Here is a 19,919-nt window from a genome sequence, read left to right as displayed (position 1 = left end):
TGGGTCAGGTAAGATAGGTCTGGGGTGGAGGAGCAGGAGATGGCACAGCCAGTTGAGGATCGGAGTTTAATCACTGGAACCTACGTAAAGATGGGAGGAGAGAACCAACTCCATAAGGTTGTTCACGCAGCGCGCCGTGACAGGCGTGGCATTCGTTATACAGGAAAACACCGAGGCAGGGGAAATCCTCTGAAACCAAGCCCATATTTTCTGAAGTGTCTTTCTTCCTCAGCTCTTTTTTGCTTAGCCCTTTAAAAAAAAACAAAAAACAAAAAAAACCTTTTAATGAACTGCAACTCAGCTTCATTTAAAAAAAATAAAAGGGGGGGTTAAGGTAGTGATTCTTAGAGGACGCAGAACGCTGTGACTGCTCCACTCCCACCGCCCACCGGAGGCAAAAGGCCCGTCCCCTTCTGACGTCCTTCCCAGTGCACTTCCGATCCCGCCTCTTTCCGGAAGGAGCGACCTAAGCCACGCCTCATTAAATGTACTTGGCTCCTCGGCGCGCGCGCGGGTCCTATGGATCGCATGTGTGAGGAGAGTCCCTCAGAGAACTCTAGCAATGAAGAAGACCTTGACTCCACGAAGGCAGTACCCCGGATCCGTGATACCCCAGAAGACATCGTGCTGGAAGCCCCAGCCAGTGGCCTGGCGTTCCATCCTACCCGAGATCTGCTGGCAGCAGGGGACGTAGACGGGGACGTGTTCGTGTGAGTGGGGTATAGGGCGGAGGTATGGTGGGCGCGTGGACTCCAGGGTCTTAAAGCTCTTCTGGGATGGAGGTGAGGGTAGGGAGTGTGGCGGGAAAACATTTTACGAGACTCTGACTGCCCGACTCGTTCACTAGCATTCAGCAAGTGTGCTTGTGAAGGCCTCACATTGATTCCAGGTTATCTTCTCACGTCCCTCTCCATCTTTTTTATTTTATTATTTTATTTTTAGGCAAGGTGTCTTGTTGAGCCTGGAGCCTGACGATCTTGGCTAGTCTTAATTAGCTAGCCAGCTTGCCTCAGGGGTCCCATCTCTGCTTCCTAAATGCTGGGAATAGAGTTGGCCACAATATCTGCCCAACTTTTAAGTAGGTTTTGGGGATCCCAAGGCTGAAGGCAAGCACTGAACCATCTTCCCAGCTCTCCACCTCTATTTTAAGTTGTCAGCATGGTGACATTGGTAAAAATGTATAGTAATTAACTGTGTCCTTCTCTAGCTTCTGTGGACTCTGATTATGACCTTTGCAATAAGGGTTTTTTTTTTTTTTTTAAGACAGTTTCTCTAAGTATCTCTGACCGTCCTTGCTCTGTAGACCAGGGTGGCCTCAAACTCAGAGTTCTGCCTGCCTGTACTTCCCGAGTGCTGGGTAAAGGCACCACTACCCAGCTTGATCTTGGAATTCTTTTTGTTTGTTTTTGTTTTCTCGGGATTTTCTGCCTGCCTAACAGACCAGGCTGTCCTGGAACTCACTGTAGACCAGATTGGCTTCAACTCAGAGACAGCCACCTTCCTCTGCCTTCAGAGTGCTGGGGATTAAAGGCATCTGCCACCACTGCCTGGCAAGAATTCTTAAGAAAATAGGCATACATCAACATACCCAGTTTTTTGCCATTACTTTAATCAAGTATTTCTGGGCCCCCACAGTGGTCCAGACCCAATATTTCCCCAGGCTTGGACTTTTGAGGATGAGACAAAGAATTACAAATTTCAGGCTAAACGGGTTGGTTGGTGGTAGTACACACCTTTAATCCTAGCTCTTGGGAGGTAGAGGCAGGTGAATCTCTTGAGTTCAAGGCCAGCCTGGTCTACAGAGTACCTAAGACAGCCAGGGTTATACAGAGAACCTCTGGTTAGGAAAAAAAAAAAAGATAAACAGAACAAAAAAAGAAAACAAGTTCCAGGCTAGCCTTGGCTATGCAGTGAGATCGTGTCACAACCTGACCCATTTCCCAAAGCAGCCCTATACAGATATATCTTGAATTAAATGTGTACTGAAACAAGATCTAACATTTGAAGTTAATTTAAAATGGATAAATGAACCAGATGGTGGTGGTGCATGCCTTTAACCCTAGCACTTAGGAGGTAGAGGCAGGTGGATCTCTTGAGTTCAAGACCAGTCTGGTCTGTGAGCACCAGGACAGCCAGGTACACAGAGAAACCCTGTCTTGAAAAACCAAAACCAACCAAACAGAAAAGAATAACTAAAAGAATATATATATATATATATATATATATATATATATATAGAGAGAGAGAGAGAGAGAGAGAGAGAGAGAGAGAGAGAGAGAGAGAATGATTAAATAGGCTGGGGGTGTGTAGCTCAATTACAGAGTTTTACTGAGCACATGTGAAGGCTGGAGTTCCATCCCCGTTATTACAAAGAAAATCATTAAGCAGAATGGTAAGCTTTTTGGTCTTGGAAGCACCGTACCTACATGGGAAGATTGGATTTTGTGCTCCATGCCTTTCAGGTGTGGTATGGAAACATTCACTCTCTCTTCCTTTCCTCAGCTTCTCATACTCTTGTCAGGAGGGCGAAACCAAGGAACTCTGGTCCTCAGGACACCACCTCAAGTCCTGCAGAGCTGTGGGCTTCTCAGAGGATGGGCAGAGTGAGTACTGGGGAGGGCAGCCAGCAGTGTAGGAGAGGCTAGATGGCAATGAACAATACCATAAGCTGGGCCTTTCCCCCCCACAGAACTTATCACTGTCTCTAAGGACAAAGCCATCCACGTATTAGATGTCGAACAAGGACAGTTGGAAAGACGAATTTCCAAGGCTCACAGGTAAGAAAAATCTATTAGGTATACGTGTACCAGGTGAGGGGTAGGGGTAAGGACCGGGCAGTCTCTATTAGAACAAGTTCATATTCTTTGTTTCTCCAGTGCCCCCATTAACAGTCTGCTGCTTGTGGATGAGAATGTTCTAGTCACTGGGGATGACACAGGTGGTATCCGGCTCTGGGACCAGCGGAAAGAGGGCCCTCTCATGGATATGCGGCAGCATGAGGAGTACATTGCTGACATGGCTCTAGACCCAGCCAAAAGGCTGCTGCTGACAGCCAGGTACAACCTGAAACCTGACTCCTTGCTCTTTGCCTCCCTCTAGACCACTTGGTATCCACTTTGTGTTATGAGCTTCCTCAAATGGAGCTTCCCATTCAATCTGTTTGTTCTCTACAGTGGGGATGGCTGCCTTGGTGTCTTCAACATCAAGAGACGCCGATTTGAGTTACTCTCAGAGCCTCAGTCAGGCGACCTAACCTCCGTCACCCTCATGAAAGTACAGCTGGGTATGATGGGATGGGGTATGTATGCTGGGGGTTCACTGTGAAGTTGCTCCACAAACAGGGTTTCCCTTGTTACCCTGCAGTATGGGAAGAAGGTGGCCTGTGGATCTAGTGAAGGTACCATCTACCTCTTCAATTGGAATGGTTTTGGGGCCACAAGTGACCGCTTTGCCCTGAGGGCAGAGTCCATTGACTGCATGGTTCCAGTCACCGAGAACCTGCTGTGCACTGGCTCCACTGATGGGACCATCAGGTAAGGGAAGCCAGAGCAGCCCTGGGGCTTAGGAAGAAAGAGCCAAGCCAGCCAGGACTTAACACTGTTCTCTGTTCAGGGCTGTGAATATCTTGCCAAACCGAGTGGTAGGCACTGTGGGCCAGCACGCTGGGGAGCCTGTGGAGGAGCTAGCTCTGTCCCATTGCGGCCAATTTTTGGCTAGTAGTGGCCATGACCAGCGACTCAAATTTTGGAACATGACTCAGCTGCGGACTGTGGTTGTGGACGACTATCGGCGACGCAAGAAAAAGGGAGGACCGCTTCGTGCCTTGAGCAGCAAGGCCTGGAGCACCGACGACTTCTTTGCAGGGCTGAGAGAAGATGGAGAGGATGCCAAGGCGCCAGAGGAGGTGGCGAAGGACAGTGATGACGACAGTGACTGAGGGCCCGAGGACAATGTCAGGACAAGGAGCCGTGTTTTCTGGGACAGCCCTGAAGAGATTTGTGTTTTGATGCTGTAGACTGAACCTACAATCTTGAGTATAAGCTTAGCTCTGCCACTGAGTGACACCACAAGTCCCCAAACAGGAATTCCCAATACTCTGTTGTATGAACTCATGGCCCCATTTGCTCACCCTACCATTGTAAAACAAACTCTGTTATGGCAAGACAGCACAGACAGACATGTGTATACCAACCAGGGGTTTAATATAAATACAACCAATGTAGAAAAGAAGAAAACCAGGTAAGCCCAAATCAGTAACAAGTGGTGGAAGGGCCTTTGGCTCAAATAAAAACACAGATTCATAGTAAGCTCTTTTGTGTGGGCATGGTGAGTTACTTGTCAAACTGGGAATTGACCAAGGATACTAGGCCAGAGGTCAGATCAGACCCTGGGCTCAATAGGGAAGGGCAAAGTAGCACTTAGGTGTGACAGGGTTTGCCCTAGCAAGGAAGCTGTATCCAGGCCCTGTCTCTTTGTGATTCAGTAGTGGCTGCCCAGGCCTGCTGGGCTGGGGACAGGCACAGGTTCTGCCTACCCATTTAGAAGGCCTGTAGAGAAGAGGGGGAGGGGTCACTGCTTAACCATGGTACCTGCTTCAGCCCCAGGAGACCACAAGCTGGTCCTAGACTCACTCAGTGTTTCCAGCAACTGTGCAGAAACAGCATCCTTGGCCACCTCATGCCCATCCTGCCAATCAGAGGCCAGCACAACCCAAATGAGGCCACTGAAAGGCACTGGGTGTCCAGGGATCACAACCTGGTACCAAAAGCGATGCCAGCCAGCGGGCCCTGTGCCTAAACACTTGGTAAGGAACACTGGGCTGCCCAGCTTCATTCGCTGACACAGCAGCTGCAGAGCGGCCCGCGCCCCTTGGAACCCTAGCCTGTCCCTGCTCTGGGTTAGCTGGCTGCCATCTGGCTGGAGGAGTCGCAGTGAGGGGCCTGCAAGCTGCTGGCGGAAATGCTGCTTCAGGTCTGGCTTGAGCCACTCCACAGCCACCTGTTCTCCACAAAGGCGTGACTGCCCTGCAAGACAAAGGCAAGAGACAAGGGCAGATCTGAGTACAGGGACCTGAGACAGACACTCAGGCAGGAGTTGACCAGTGAAGTGACTCGCCACAGGCTGTGTTTAATGCCTTTACTTCCTGGTGGTGTGACAATGACTTCCCCAAGTCTCACTGCATTTATCTGTGAAGGGGCTGTAATAACACTATCTAATTATCCCTGGGGCAACACAGGGCATTCAGGCTTCATTTACCTAACCATCATTATCACAACAGCAGAAACAACACTTGTTTAATTTGCTGAAGGGCAGGAGCTACAAAGATAGGCAGGCTTATCCAACTCTTTACAGCTCTTGGAAACCTTGAGGACTAACACAGGATACAACAGCAGGTGGTGGTGGCACAAACCTTTAATCCAAGAACTTGGGAAGCAGAGGCAGGTGGATTATCTGTGAGTTTGCTATCAGCCTGGTCAAGTTCCAGGACAGCCAAGACTACACGGAGAAATCCTTTCTCAAAAAACAAAAACAATACAACGTATGGGAGGAACTTAGACAAGTGGGAGCTTACATTTAGGTAAGTAGTGGCTGTAGTACTACTGCATGGTGGCAGTTTGTGAACTCCACACATGCCTGACTCTAAGATTTGGGGATATGCTTTTAAGTAGCCAGCCGCCCTCCCGCAGCTTCCACCCCTACCTTCTACCAGGGCCTTTTTGGCCATGGCAGCCGCTCGGTGCGTGCTGAACTTGAGCAGTGCAATCTGAGAGGGCGCCGACCCAGGGCTGGGTAGCAGGAATGTCTCCTGCAGGCTGGGACCCAGAGGTTGGAGGGCGAGCAGTAGCGTGCGGCGGTTCAAGCTCGGAGGCAGCCCATCTACTGTCAGCTCGCACTTCTCGGTGCTTCTGCACACCAGAAGCTGGCAAGAAGGACGCAGCTGGTGGTTGTGCAGAGTAGCAATGGCAGCCTGGGCACCGCGCCGTGAGCTGTAGCGCGCATAGGCAAAGCCGCGGTTCAAGCCACTGAAGGTCATCATTAGGCGGAACTCGTAGAGACGCCCCACGCGCTGGAAGAGTGGGATCAGCTGGTGCTCATACACGTCCTGGGGTAGTCGTCCAATAAACACCTCGGACCCTGAAGGTGGCGGGCTGCCCACCCAGCCTGGAGGGAGAGGTTATGGAGGGTACTGTGGTTTACCGAGATGGTTTTATTTCTAAGACCCAGGAAACAGCTGGAGTGTGTGTGTGTGGGGGGGGGGGGGGTGGATGAGAAGATCATCTAGAAATATTGACACCCTTCTGGTTCCTGGTCCTTAGCATAATGGGGCCACTGGACTGCATAAACAAGCAGGCTGGCACTGAGTGGGAGAGTGGAAAGGGAAGCCAGACAAAACCCGAATCTTACAGAGGGTATGTCAGTCAGGTAGTTTCGGGTTTCTGACTTTGGAGCCTAGGGACAGGCCCTTCCCACAAGAGTGACCGAGGCTGGTATAGAGACACAGGGGGTGGGGCTACCATACCTGGGGGTGGCCCGCCATACTTCCTTTGCCCGTTGACCTGCACCAAGCGGATGCCAGTCTCTCTTACCCACGCTTCCAGGGCTGCCTTGTTCTCTGGATTCACCCTCTCACACCATTGCTGGGGTGGGAAGAGGTAGGTTGGAATGGCGCATCACCGGCAGTCCCACCTCGCCTGCGGTACTGAGGTCACAGTAACCGCCCTTTGTGCAGGCGGGGCCCAAAGACCCCTTAGGTCTTTATTTACTTACCTCACACTCACGTTTCGACTGCATAGCTCTCTCCTAGGTCTGCCAGTATGCTTTAGAACTTCCTTGAGCTTCTATCTCTGGAAGATTCCCTGTCCTCCACGCCCCCTCAAGCTCTCATTGGCTCGGAGAGCAACCCCGCCTCTCAAGGAGGCACCATTGCACGTGCGCGCGAGCCCCTGGGGGGCGTGCTAGCTAAACCCTGTGCGTGTGGGTGGAGCTCCATCGCCAGAGGTGGGGGTGGGGCAGAGTCCGGGCAGGATGGACACAGGGCCCACAGGGTGTTCTTTAACCAGTGGGTTTCTGACAGAGACCGTCGCTCTTTCATACCAGTTACTAGAATGGTTTGAATGGTTCAGGGCCTGAAGAGGAAGGTAGCATTAGGCATCACGGACACAGACAGGCTAAGTTAGCGGTGGAGACATTTATTGGACTTTTTGGCGGTAGGTTATAGGGAGACATCTGTTCATCTGGTGTGTGGCTCTGCAATGAAGCCACCTCAGGTCCATACAGGAGTTTAGGAGGCACAACCTTGATTAATCCACCTACACTGTTCCTGGACGTTTTTAGCCAGTGATTACCAACAATAAGGTATTAATAAAAACAAGAAGCCTCGGTTCTGACTACCCTTCAGTCTTCTGCTGGATCAGAGATGTGCAAACTGTTTAAATGTATGTGCAGTTTTGTTTTAGTTCAAACAAGGTCAACCATGCTTCCTCTGGAAGTTTGCTCAGTTCAGCAGATGGACGGGAGCTGATTTGTTCTTCTTCTGATCTCCTCCACAAGGTCTTCTCTTCGGACATCCACCTGGCCAGGATGGAGGGAGAAGGTATGAGCATCTTCCGCTCAGTTATTCACTGAGTGCCTACTTTTAGTTATCAGGGTTGGCTCACTGGGACATAAACCCAATTAGATATGCCAGGGTAGAAAATGCCCCTAGTAAAACCCATGCACGTGGATTCTGGAGATCTTAAAGCACTTGATGCCCCCATGTCCTTTATCTTCCTACTTGCCCCCTTACCTCTTCTCTGCTCGTCACGGAACGCAGCTTGACGACACCGTCCTTGAGCTCCTGCTCGCCAATGATGGCCACCAGCGGGATGCCCGCTTCCTCACAATACTGCAGCTGGTTCAGTAGCTTTGGGTTCTTCTTGTAGAGCAGCTCGGCCTGCAAATGACCCAAGAAAAAAAAACAAAGCCTTCTGTGTTCTCAGGAGGAAACTTCAGAGGTGGGGACGCAGCAGGAAGAATGATTGGCCTTATTTGAACTAAAACAAAACTGCACATGTACTTGAACAGTTTGCACGTGCTTTGTTCCATCTCAAGAAGTAATGGGAGAGGCACTATGTGAACTTGTATTAGTCTGTGCATAGTACTCCCACGTTTGCTACCACCCTGGGGATTGCTTCCTGTACCTTGATCCCGGCATCCCATAACTCGGAGACAAGCTTCAGTCTCTCCTCCAGCAGCTTCTTCTGTGCAGATGCCACGAGTACCTGGGTCTCTGTGGTCCGAACCTTTTCCTCTAAAGCCTGGGGAGAGGCAGGCAAAGCAACCAAGGAACAACAGGAAGGGCTGTAGTTAGGATCCATGAGCTCAACTAGGGCAGGGTCCCAGCCTGCCAGTAGAACATGAAAATAGTTTTTAGAGGGTGTAAGAAGTGAACTGACTTGTATGACTTGTCAGAATAAATAAACGAAAAGCTGGGTACATCTATAATTCTAGTACTTGGGAGGTGAAGACAGAAGGATCAGGCCTTTCAAGGTTCGTCTTGAGTATGTGAGTTTGAGGCTAGTGTGTCTCAAAAAAACAAAACCAAATAAAAAATGCCTCCAAACCCAACCAATCAACCAACCAAACAAAACAAATAAGCAGGCTGGAGAGATGGCTCAGCAGTTAGAGCACTGGCTGTTCTTCTAGAGAACCTGAGTCTGATTTCCAGCACCCACAGTTTACAGCTGTTTATAATTCCAGTCCCAAGGGATCTGATGCCCTCTTCTGGCCTCTGTGGGCACCAGGAACAGACAAACAAGTAGGCAAAACACCCATACACACAAAAAAATTTTTTAAAAAAATTTACAGAACAAAACACCAAAACACAACAACAAAAAGGAATAAATACTCCAGGGTAGCAGAACAGTAAAGCTAAAATTCCTTTCCATCTATGTTAGGGGCCACAGCACAGTCACAAGGGAGAACGGTGAAACCACCTCAAACCAGCACTGGCATCTAGTCTTCACCGTCTACTCCCCCATCTGAGACTAGGTATGTGTGGATGCAGAACAAGGCTGCTCCTGCCCCTCAACTTTTTCTGGAAAACTACCCCTCCCCCTTGGTTTTTTGAGACAGGGTTTCTCTGTGTAACAGCCCTAGCTGGTCCTGGAACTAGCTCTTGTAGACCAGGTTGGCCTCGAACTCACAGAGCTCTGCCTGCCTCTGCTTCCCAAGTGCTGGGATTAAAGGCGTGCGCCACCACCACCCGGCTGGAAACTGTTTTCAAAGTTACAACATAAGCTGCCTACTAGAATAATGACCTCAAGTAGGCAACATGGATGGTGTCATCCTAGAGGTAAAAAACAGGAATAGTGGGAAAGTTGCTAGAACATCCCTGAAAATCAAATGCAATGAGCCATTTAAGAGTCCCAGCAACCAAAGGAAGAATCCTTGGTGTTACTCCAGGCCCCAGGGAGTCAGAGCAGCTACTGGAGCACGCCCAGGGCCTTAGACATGCTTTCCACTGAGAGGCAGCATTAGAATGGTTAACATAACACTTAACTATCTGGATCACACTCTGACTCTCCTACTTACAAGTATCACGACCTTCAGCAAATTATCTGATTGCTAGTATTTAACTTCCTTATCTGAAGAACAAAAAGAACGAGAGTGTCTAGCTGAAAACGCACCAAGCATGTAGGCCTGGCACATGGCAGTGCATCTTAGATACACAGCCTCGATTTTTGATAGCTCTGATTCAGGGGAGAAAGAATAAAGATCCATAAAACTATCCTAGAAGCCAGGCCCGATGGCTTAACCTGGCCCAGCTATTCAGAGGCTGAGCCAGGATTCAATGCCTACCTGGGCTACACAGAGTTCAAAGCCACCCTGGGTAACCTGGTGAGACCCTGTCTCAAATTAAGTGAAAAATAGCATAGTGCTAACAGTGCTTGCCTAGAGTGCACAAGGCCCAGGTTCAATTTCCAGTATCATAAAACACATATAAGGACACACATGAAAATGGTCCATAACCATCCATCTCTTCTGCATTTCTCCAAGGTGCCTGCCCAAAGCACCACCTGTTCAAAGGTAGCCTGGGTACCATTACCTGCCCTTCTGCGTTCTACCCACCCCCAGGACTTACCTCTAATCTTTGCTCTACAATGGAGAAGATTCGCTCTACTCCAATACTGAGCCCAACGCACGGCACCTTACGCCCTTTGGGGTCAAACATGCCTACTAGCCCATCGTAGCGCCCTCCAGCAGCTACACTGCCCACACCCAGGGGCTCTTCCCCAGCCTGGGCTGGCATCTGTAGCAGCACCGCCTCATAGATGACCCCAGTATAGTAGTCCAGGCCTCGAGCAAGGCTCAGATCAAAGGAGATCTGTGGAGGTAAGGTCATGGTCAGTACCAGACTAGAATCAGGGACCCTAAGCCACAACGTCAGCTAGGGCTCCTGTCTCCAACCCGACTTACCTTGTCGTCAATGCCAAACAGGGTCAGATATTCAAACAGCAGCTTTAGGTCTCCCAAGCCCTCCAAGGCCTGTTTGTTTTGGGAGAGTTTAGGATCCTGAAGCAACTGCTCCACCAGAGACACCCCACCTGAGGAAACAAATTTGTAGGTCAGACTGACAAGAAAAAAACAGTAGGCCTGCCTTTTGGGTGCAGTACATGTATGTACACATGAACACACACACGCACACATGAACAACACCCCCCCCCTCTCTCACACACACACACACACACACACACACACACACACACACACACACATTTCAACTTTAGGACTGTGGGCAGTGACGTAGCTGCTAGGTTTCTTTCTCACCATGCTGCTGGACATAGTCCCCAATGCGATCAGCCACTTCCGGTGCAAGGCCCTTCTCTCCCACCATCTCATTCTTCACTTCCTCCCAGGACACCTGAGCAGACAACAACAGTCAGAGGCCACTACACAGCTTCTCTACCACAGAACAAGTGTGGGCCCGTTCAAAAAGCAATCTGAGACGAAAGCTACCCTTCAACCTACATGCTGGGGCCAGAACTCCTCCAGGGAGCACAGAGGCAGCCACCTCTTCCTCCTAAACTTTCTCATCGCTTCAAACAGGGTAGGATCAAGAGAGAGTCAGGTGTGCAGGTATTACCTTATCTAGTTTGTCCACCGAGGAGCAGATGGTACGGAACTTGCTGTCAGGAACACCACAGACAGCAAACATCCCATCTAGGATGCGCCTGTCATTTACCTGTGAGGAGCAAGGTATGGGGAAGAAGAAATCTGTTCATTTTGCACAATTCTCAATCGTCTCTATCCCACTGGCTACTGGTCTCTGAGGGGGCCAGGCCCAACCTTGACCCCCCCAGTCCCACCCAGCTCTGACCTTGACCAGGAAGTTGCCTATCTGAAGTGAACTCAGGATCTCACACATGATCTTCAGACACTCCGCATCAGGAATCATGGGGTCGAACTGGCCAGCAATGTCAAAATCCTGCAGGGCAACAGAGAGGGAGAGGGTGGCATGTGACAGACTCCTGAAACCTGTGCTCTGTCTGCATCAAAGCACAGGCCTCCCCTTCATTTTCTGTTTCATCATCAGCTCTCGGGCTCTCGCCAGTCCTGCTACCTTGTCCATATGAAACATCCACTTCTCCATGTTCTTCCTCAACTTCTACTGTTGTGGGGCAATTTCCCAGCCCGAGTCAGTGTCTCTGTCTCCCTCTCTCTGTGGTAATACTGGGTATTGACCCTAGGGCTTCAAGCACGTGAGGAAATTGCTTACCACTGAACTACAGCCCAGGCCCTTACCACCTTAGTCTTTTGCTATTTTTTTTTCTGTCAGAAGGCCTGCCATTAGTCTAGAAGACTTGACAACAACACACATTGAATTTCCTCATCTTCTGTTGTGACTGTAATACTGTCGTTTAATATAAAAAACCTGGAGCTAGGGATGTCGCTCAGTGGTAGAACAATTGCCCAGTGTCCCAATGTGTACAATCTCCAGCACTAAAACATACTCCCCATACCCCAAACTAGGCTCCAAACCCCAGATTTGATTGCCTTACTCATTTCCACTAAACCATTATGAGGGCTACCTGAAAATATCACAGAAATTTAAGAGCATTTTAAAGGTTATCCAGTTTGTTCAGGACATCATAGCATTAGGTAGATCCTATTAGAGAGGGCTTGAGTTACCCATCATGCTCCATGGTTTTCCAACACTCACACACTGATAGAATTCGCGATAACGGCCTCTGGTCATAGCGGGGTTGTCCCGGCGATACACCTTTGCTATGTGGTAGCGTTTAATGTTGGTGAGTTTATTCATTGCCAGATACCGAGCAAAAGGGACCTGATGACAGAGTATTAAGGAAAAGAGCCTCCTGTGGCTGCTGGAAATTATCATCACCCACAGAAGCTGTGGTCTAACCCTGCCTGTATAGATAAAACCCCTGCCTGGAAGAGTCACAGAGCTTCTAACTGTCAGGAGAATTAACTGTAATCACAAAAGGCAGCTGAGTAGGAAAGGCAGACGGTGAGGACTCCTGCCTCTCCCTTTTGCTGGTCTCTCTCCTGGACTATGCTAACTAGGGGAGAGAAGAGGATGTGGCAGGTTAGACACCGGAGGAAAAGGCCATGAGAATCCCTGACTGGATGATTGGCAGAGTGGCTTGGTGTGGTGGTCTGAATGAATCTGACTACACAGACTTATGATTTTCCACGTTTAGTCCCCAGCTGACGAACTGTTCGGGAGGATTAGGTAGTTAGGAGGAGGTGTGTCACTGATTCGGCTCTGCAGTTTCAAAGGCCCACCGTGGGCCCAGGTGCCCCTGCTCTCGTGCTTTCTGTTTGCTGCTCATGGAGCAGGATGTAAAGCTCTCAGCTATTTCTCCAGCACCAGGCCGGCCTTTGTGCTGCCGTGCTCTCTGGCGTGATGATCATGGACAAACCCTCTGAACTGTGAGCAAGCCCCCGATTAAATGGCTTTCATTTATAAGAGCTGCCATGGCCACGGTGGCCCTCCGCAGCAAAGAACACTAACTGAGACACTTGGAGATAAAGGAAATACTGGCCAATTACAGAAAGTTCTGCCCACTGGGAGGGTAGGGGAGAGCTATTCTTCAAGACAGGTTTCTCTGTGTAACATCCCTAGTTGTCCTGGAACTCTCTCTGTAGATCAGGCTGGCCTCGAGCTCACAGAGATCCACTTGTCTCTGCCTCCCGAGTGCTGGGATTAAAGGCGTGCACCACTGCTTCCCAGCTCAGGAAAAGAGCCAGGAGACTGTTGTAAAACTAGGAGCAGGGCCCTGACAGAAAGAGGAAGATTTCTAAGGCTATATTCCGCTTAGCTAAAGTCCTTTATCTTGGTTTAAAGAAATAAACTGTAAATGATTTCAAATGTAATCTTACCTATACCTGCTTGCTGTCCCTAAACCCAAGTTCAGCCCCAGTCAGTGAGTGCCAATTCGTCCAAAGTCTTAAGAACCCGAGTGCAGAAGGATACAGTGAGGTCATAACGAAGAGACAGCAGCTCCCCGCCCTGATCCTTCAGGTCATAGATGAGCTTTGAGTCTTCTCCGTACTTTCCAGTCAGTGTTTCCTGGAGAAACCAAGAAGAAATGTGATCACAATAGTAAACTACATTTGAACTTTTCTTTTGAGCCTGTACAGGGTCTTACTATGTATCCCTGGCTGGCCGTGAGCATCCAGGGATCTGTCTGCCTCTACCTCCTGAATGCTGGGATTAAAGGCTTGAGCCACCATGCCTGGATAGAAATAAGCTGATTATTATTACTATGTGATGCTAGGGATCGAACCTAGGCTTTGTACTTGGTGGGCAATCACTGGGCTGTATTCCCAGCCCTTAAAAGACCATTATGAACACAAAAACTTACTATTCTAACATGATTAATTTCAACCTGTCTATAGTCTTATAATTCCTCTGCTATTTATCATAATACTTATAAGTCTAACATAGTTACATTAAAAAAGTAGTAACAGGCACACCTTTTATCCCAGGACCCAGAAGGTACAGGCAGGTAGATCTCTGTGAATTCAAGGCCTGCCTGGTCTACATAGAAAGACTCTGTTTTGAAAAGACAAAACAAAACGAAAATAAAAGGGAGTAACAGCTTTGTGTTGATATTCTGCTTATTTTTTTTTTTTCTATTTTGTGGCAAAGCTATTACTTTTTTCTCCCATTTTTTTGAGACAGGGTTTCTCTATGTAGCCCTGGCTGTTCTGAAACTCACTCTGTAGACCAGGATGGCCTCGAACTCACAGAGATCTGCCTGCTTCTGCCTCCTAAGTGCTGGGATAAAAGGTGTGTGCCACTCCTAGCCCCTGAAAGTATTACTTCTAATTTACTTTTTTAAAAAATAATCTTTTATTTATATTGTGTGCATTCATGGGCCATGAGATGCATAAGGAGGGTGGATAATTGTGGGAGTTGGTTCTCTTCTTCCATCTTGTGAATTCTCAAGATTAAACTCAGCAGGCTTGGTAGTAAATGTCTTTACCCAAGCTGAACCACCTTAGTCATTTCTAAGGTATTATTATTGAAATAATAAAAAATGTATTTTATGTGTATGAATGCTTTGTCTATGTGGATGTGTCCATCACGTGCATGTCTGGTGCCTATAGCGGTCAGAAGAGAGTGTTGGATCCTCTAGAACTAGAGTTACAGATGGATGTGAGTCACCACATGGATGTCGGGAACTACACCCAGATCTTTTGCACACGTAACAGGTGCACTATTGCTGAACTACCTCTCCAGCCCTGATAAAGTAGTTAGGAATTCGTACTGATCTTGCAGAAGACTTAAGTTCAATTCACAGCACCCATGTCAGTCAGCTCACCGGTGACCTAATGTAGCTCCAGCTCCGTGGGCATCCTACATGTCTGACCTCAAAATAGAACTTGAGGATGTTACAGCAGTCTCTGCCCTTCGATGTCTTCACTGGTTATAACATATTCCTCTGACCAAACTGGCCATGCTTTAAAAGCTTGAAAATCCTCAAACATTTGTGCTCTAGCGTTGACACAGACGGAACTCTGTCGGCCCCATTAATGTGTTAAGATTCTAACCTTCGTAACCTTAGACTCCTTCATTATCCTCTTTGGTATTCATAAGCCCACAGGTCCACTGTTCAGTTTCTCCTTACCCATCTCTCACCTTCAGTTCAAACACAGGTGTATCAATCACTTCTGCTCCATGGCGCTTGAAGCAGCGGATGATGACATCAAACACCTTCTCCCGAACTGCCATCTGCCGGGGACTGTAGTCTCTTGTGCCCTTGGGAGTCAAAATCAAAACAAGAATGACATTTAAGATAAAGAACAAGGGGCTAGAGAGATGGCTCAGCGGTTAAGAGCACTAACTGCTCTTCCAAAGGACCCGGGTTCAATTCCCAGCACCCACATGGTAGCTCACAACTATCTGTAACTCCAGTTCCAGGGGATCCAACACCTTCACACAGAAAGACATTCAGGCAAAACACCAACACACATAAAATAAATAAATAAAATAAAGCACAATAAACTGCAGAACTATCCAAAGTCTAGCTCAGCAACAAGGAACACGAATGATGCTGCAAGCGTGGGTTTTCCTACAGCCACCAAGCGGGAAGACAGCTCAGAACAAGCCCTGTCAATCCTATAAGTCACTGCCATCAGCTGGCTAGGTTCTGTTTCACAGAATTCAGAACCATTTTCTCAATGCAAGTTTTTGGAAAACTCAGGAATAACCACTTTTGCTTGTATAGCAGACAATATCTACCAGACAAGTATATTATCATTCAAAGTGGCTCAACAGGTTGAATTCTAAAATTTACACGCAATTTTTCAACATAAGTTTCTTTTACATTCTACTTAACCAAATTATTTCTGATAAAAAGCTCTAGCGAAACTGGGTTTGGTGGAACTTGGAAGCAGAAGAAGGTGGATCAGTGAATTCAAAGCCAGCTTGGGCCATAGCCATGAAACTGTTTCTTAAGAAGGAAAAAAAGTTCTAACTCAGGTTTGGCAGACACATTGTCTAGCTAAATTACAGGCTGTCAGGAAGTCAAGTTACTACCTGAGAGCACTCAGCAAGTCTGTAGTAGAGTCTGTCTCCCACCTAGGTCAGAGTTTTTAGTTTGGAACATTACAGCCTGCTCCAAAACCTTTGGTGGACAAACCTTTTCACAGTTTTAGCTACTGTCAATTCAAAGTGTATTCTTTCTATGTACATTTGCCACATTTGAAATTAAAAGTGCAAAAATTTATCAATGTACCATTACAAATGAACACAAATAATATTTTGAGAGCATTAAAAAGTGCTTTTAATGATACATTGACCACATTTTTGCAACTCTTGTTTTCAACCTTATTTTTCATGCACCTATGTTCATGCATCACTTGCACGTCTGGTACCCATGAAGGCAGAAGAGGATGTCAGATCCTTTGGAATTAGAGTTACAGGTGGTTGTCAGTCACCAGGTGGTGCTTGGAATACAGATGCTCTGGAAGAGCAGCCAGTGCTCTTAAAGCTGAGCCGTGTCTCCAGCCCCATTTCTGCAAATCTTTAATGGTCTTCTTAATAAAAGTCAGCCAAGTTTCCTATATGCTTCTTGTATTAAATACCAAAAAAAAAAAAAACCAAAAAACCTCCAAAACTTGAAAAACAACAACAAACCCTACTAGTATATCTTGTATGTTGAATGGATCTTTTGCTCATGTATGACTTTATGACATCTACACTGGTCATCTATAAAACACTGGCTTATTGGAAAGTTATAGAGATCTTCTTAAAATTGACATATCTTTTTAAATGATACTCAGATACCTCATCAGGAAAATATAAGTATTGAGAAGTTGTCAAACTCAGAGTAAGGGATAAATAAGTTTTCCAAATTTTGTTTTGTTATGTCTTTTTGGAGACAGGGTTCCTCTGTAGCTTTGGAGCCTGTCCTGGAACTAGCTCTTGTAGACCAGGCTGGCCTCGAACTCACAGAGATCCACCTACCTCTGCCTCCCGAGTGCTGGGATTAAAGGAGTGCGCCACCACCACCTGGCCATATTCTAAGCACATTATATTTAGATGACAATGTCCATTTAATTCACAACAGCTCTCTTGTTCTTCCTTTCTTCTTCTGTGGTGTCTGATTTGGACCCCAGGCCTTCTCACACTGAGTCACACTCTTATTCCTTCTCCTCCATGTTATTTACTTACGAAACTGGATAATTTGTCCTAAAAAGTTTCTCACATTCTGGACTCAGTCAGCAATATCGCTGATACAACATTTAGCCTGCTCTCCACTTTGCACTGCCCCACCTTGGTCTGCAGGCCTAATTAGATTCTGATTCCTGACGAGGACTCCTGGGCGGTGCCCTGGCTTTTTACTGTGTCACACCAACAGGATCACTCTTGCTGCTTCTGCTTTCCTGACATCGAGGCATGTCAGGACTATTTCACCCCATTCAATAGTCTGAGCCATTATTGACCATTATTTCTGAATTGCCATGTGTGAGGGTATCCTTGGAGGCCAGCTGGAATTACAGGCAGGTGTGAGCTGCTATATGCGGGTGCTGAGGACCTGACTCAGACCTAGAAAAATAAGCACCCTTAATATTGCACCATCTCCCAGTCCCCATTTCTCTGAGACTTTAAACGCCTCTTCACCCTTTGAAAAAGAATTGTGTGGGACGGGTGTGGTGGTACATGCCTGCAATTCCAGTACCTGTTAGGTGGAGACCTAAGGATCAGAATTTCAAAACTAACCTTTGCTACATAGCAAGTCTGAGGCTACCCAGACTTGGTGTTTTGTTTTGCTTTTAAAAGACTATGCAGAAAGGCACAGCTTGATGAATCTGGCTTAAAGAGAATTAATCCTACCATTCATCTCTACCCCACCTCTGCCTTTTGGGCACAAGGTCTTCCTATTTTACTATGTCATCCCCACTGGCCTGGAACTTGTATACCAGTCTGTCCTGACTTTGGTTCTCAGCACCTAGGTTGGGCAGCCTACAACTGCTGTACCTCTAGCTGCTCCCTCACACATAGACACACACACACACACACACACACACACACACACACACACACAGCTATGTAGAGATGCCCTATTTCAATAAAATAAAACCTCAAAAAAATGATGACCAATAACTATTAAAATCATTGAATAAAGTAAAAAAATAGGGAATTTGTGGTAGATTAGTCCCTCTTCACTTAAACCTAATGATCTGTCTTAATATCACTAAAACTCACAAAGATCTGCCTGTCTCTGCTTCCTGGGTCCTGGGATTAAAGATGTACACCACAACAAATGGCTTCTCTTCGGAAATCAACTTAAAATACATTCATTAAATATAATTTTGTTTCCAGGCACCCAGTCTTAGCTACTGGTAAATAAACTTCATGAATAACTACCAGAAGTTGTTGCACAGGGCAGGAGAGATGGCTCGGCAGGTAAGCACTCTTGACGCTCTTCCAGAGCACATTAGCACGGCTCACAACTGCCTGCAACTCCAGCTCCAGGGAATCTGACACCCTCTCCTGGCCTCTGCAAGCACCCATACTCACGTGCATCTGTCCATACACACAAGCACCTAAGTGAAAATTCAAAGTCAGCGCAATGGGAGCTAAGTGCCAAGGGAACCCAGTGAAGGTGTGGAGTTCTGTTTACAGAACTTACAGAATAGCATCTGAACTGAAGCCCTGAGCCTGAGCTAAGCTTCTCTGACTTTGTTTCTATTTGAACAGGTCTTCTTCCAGTTCCTAGGAAGTATCAAAGTTCTTTTCTGCATCAGGGTGTCCATACACTGAGCCGATCATCCTAACAGTCTTTCCCTGGCTATCTCCTACCCAGTTGAGAGGTCCATCAGTATATCACTCCCTCGATGTGGTTTCTCAGATTCCCCAGCTCCCCCTTATTTTTCTCAAAACATCTCTGTAAGTTTCTTTTTTTTTTAAAGTTTATTATTTTTATACATTATGTGTGGGGGGGTAGAGAGAGAGCTGGAGTTACAGCTGTGAGCCACCTGATGTATGTGCAGGGAATCAAACTTGGATTCTCTGCATACTCTTATCTGCTGAGCCATCTCTCAAGCCCTAATTTTCTTCATATCAGGAGTCATATTTTGTAATTGCATATCCCTGCGTGGAATTATTTGTCTTAAATCTCTGTCTCAGTGGGATGTAAGCATCACAGAGACAGGCATATCCAGTATGGTAGATTCAGTGTACAATACCACGCACATAGACTTACTCAGTGAACAGGTAATGAATGAAAGAACTGGCAGTGAGCAGGCTGACTCCCCTGAGCAGCTCTGTTTCTGTCACCACCGAATGACTCAGGTTGCGATCAATCCAGCCTGGTGCCTACACCAACTACTTACTCCTTTGCAGTATTTCAGACTGATCAGGACCGCCCTTTGAGGCCTCTCACAGGAGTAGCTTACCTTCGGGGTTTTGAGCACAAACTTCTGTTTGCCTTCATCCTGGCCCAGCTGTGCCTTCAGTTTTAGGAGTTTCGCCACCTCCTCCTCGATCTGGGAGAGAAAAACACCGCTGGACTGTCCATTTGTCCCTCCCCTCCCATGCACTCGCTATTCCTACCCTCGCTTCTCTCGGGATCCACCCTGGCTACCTTCTTTCTCACTCAGCCCCTTTCATTCTGCCAGCCTACTCTCTTCATTCGCATGCGTGCCCTCCAGCCAGACCACCCTCTATGTCCCTCTGGTTTGTCGGGCTCCCATCTCCTTCCATCTGAGTCGCACCTGCTCGGCGGAGGCTTTCTGCTGCTTGAGGCCCCGCACATGCTCTCCCTGGAGTCGCACCAGCTCCTCCAGCGCAGCACGATCAGCCATCCTGGCTGCCAACCGGAACCGACTGCTGCCTAACCCGCCTGGGTAGACTTAGCCAAGGTTCGGATGACTTCCGGCTATCGAGTCACCGGCTTTCG

The 19,919-nt window shown here is 47.6% G+C and overlaps 3 protein-coding genes across 3 annotated transcripts; 1 reads left to right on the top strand and 2 right to left on the bottom strand.

Moving 5' to 3' along the window:
* Positions 1–448: 448 nt before the first annotated feature.
* On the top strand, positions 449–4,307 carry Wdr55 (WD repeat domain 55). Its single transcript, XM_087896139.1, has 7 exons — positions 449–710; positions 2,503–2,603; positions 2,690–2,777; positions 2,877–3,056; positions 3,174–3,273; positions 3,364–3,533; positions 3,613–4,307. The coding sequence occupies exons 1-7, from the start codon at positions 520–522 to the stop codon at positions 3,935–3,937; spliced, it is 1,155 nt and encodes a 384-aa protein (XP_087752265.1). The 5' UTR covers positions 449–519; the 3' UTR covers positions 3,938–4,307.
* Positions 4,180–7,053, bottom strand: Dnd1 (DND microRNA-mediated repression inhibitor 1). Its single transcript, XM_048442375.3, has 4 exons — positions 6,769–7,053; positions 6,521–6,638; positions 5,701–6,162; positions 4,180–5,024 (listed from the first exon to the last, which is right to left on the bottom strand). The coding sequence occupies exons 1-4, from the start codon at positions 6,790–6,792 to the stop codon at positions 4,570–4,572; spliced, it is 1,059 nt and encodes a 352-aa protein (XP_048298332.3). The 5' UTR covers positions 6,793–7,053; the 3' UTR covers positions 4,180–4,569.
* Positions 7,054–7,174: 121 nt separating this feature from the next.
* On the bottom strand, positions 7,175–19,893 carry Hars1 (histidyl-tRNA synthetase 1). The gene is made up of 13 exons (XM_087896138.1): positions 19,735–19,893; positions 19,417–19,506; positions 15,152–15,271; positions 13,481–13,576; positions 12,203–12,328; positions 11,360–11,467; positions 11,126–11,224; positions 10,810–10,903; positions 10,459–10,586; positions 10,124–10,366; positions 8,181–8,297; positions 7,787–7,933; positions 7,175–7,572 (listed from the first exon to the last, which is right to left on the bottom strand). Exons 1-13 carry the CDS (start codon positions 19,822–19,824, stop codon positions 7,501–7,503), a joined length of 1,530 nt encoding a protein of 509 aa, XP_087752264.1. The 5' UTR covers positions 19,825–19,893; the 3' UTR covers positions 7,175–7,500.
* Between the last annotated feature and the right edge of the window lie 26 nt (positions 19,894–19,919).

Source organism: Myodes glareolus, chromosome 13, assembly GCF_982192425.1.
Source record: "Myodes glareolus chromosome 13, mMyoGla1.1, whole genome shotgun sequence".
Classification (NCBI taxonomy): domain Eukaryota; kingdom Metazoa; phylum Chordata; class Mammalia; order Rodentia; family Cricetidae; genus Myodes; species Myodes glareolus.
The sequence above is the reverse complement of the archived record's forward strand: the minus strand, read 5'-3'. Positions and strand labels throughout refer to the sequence as shown.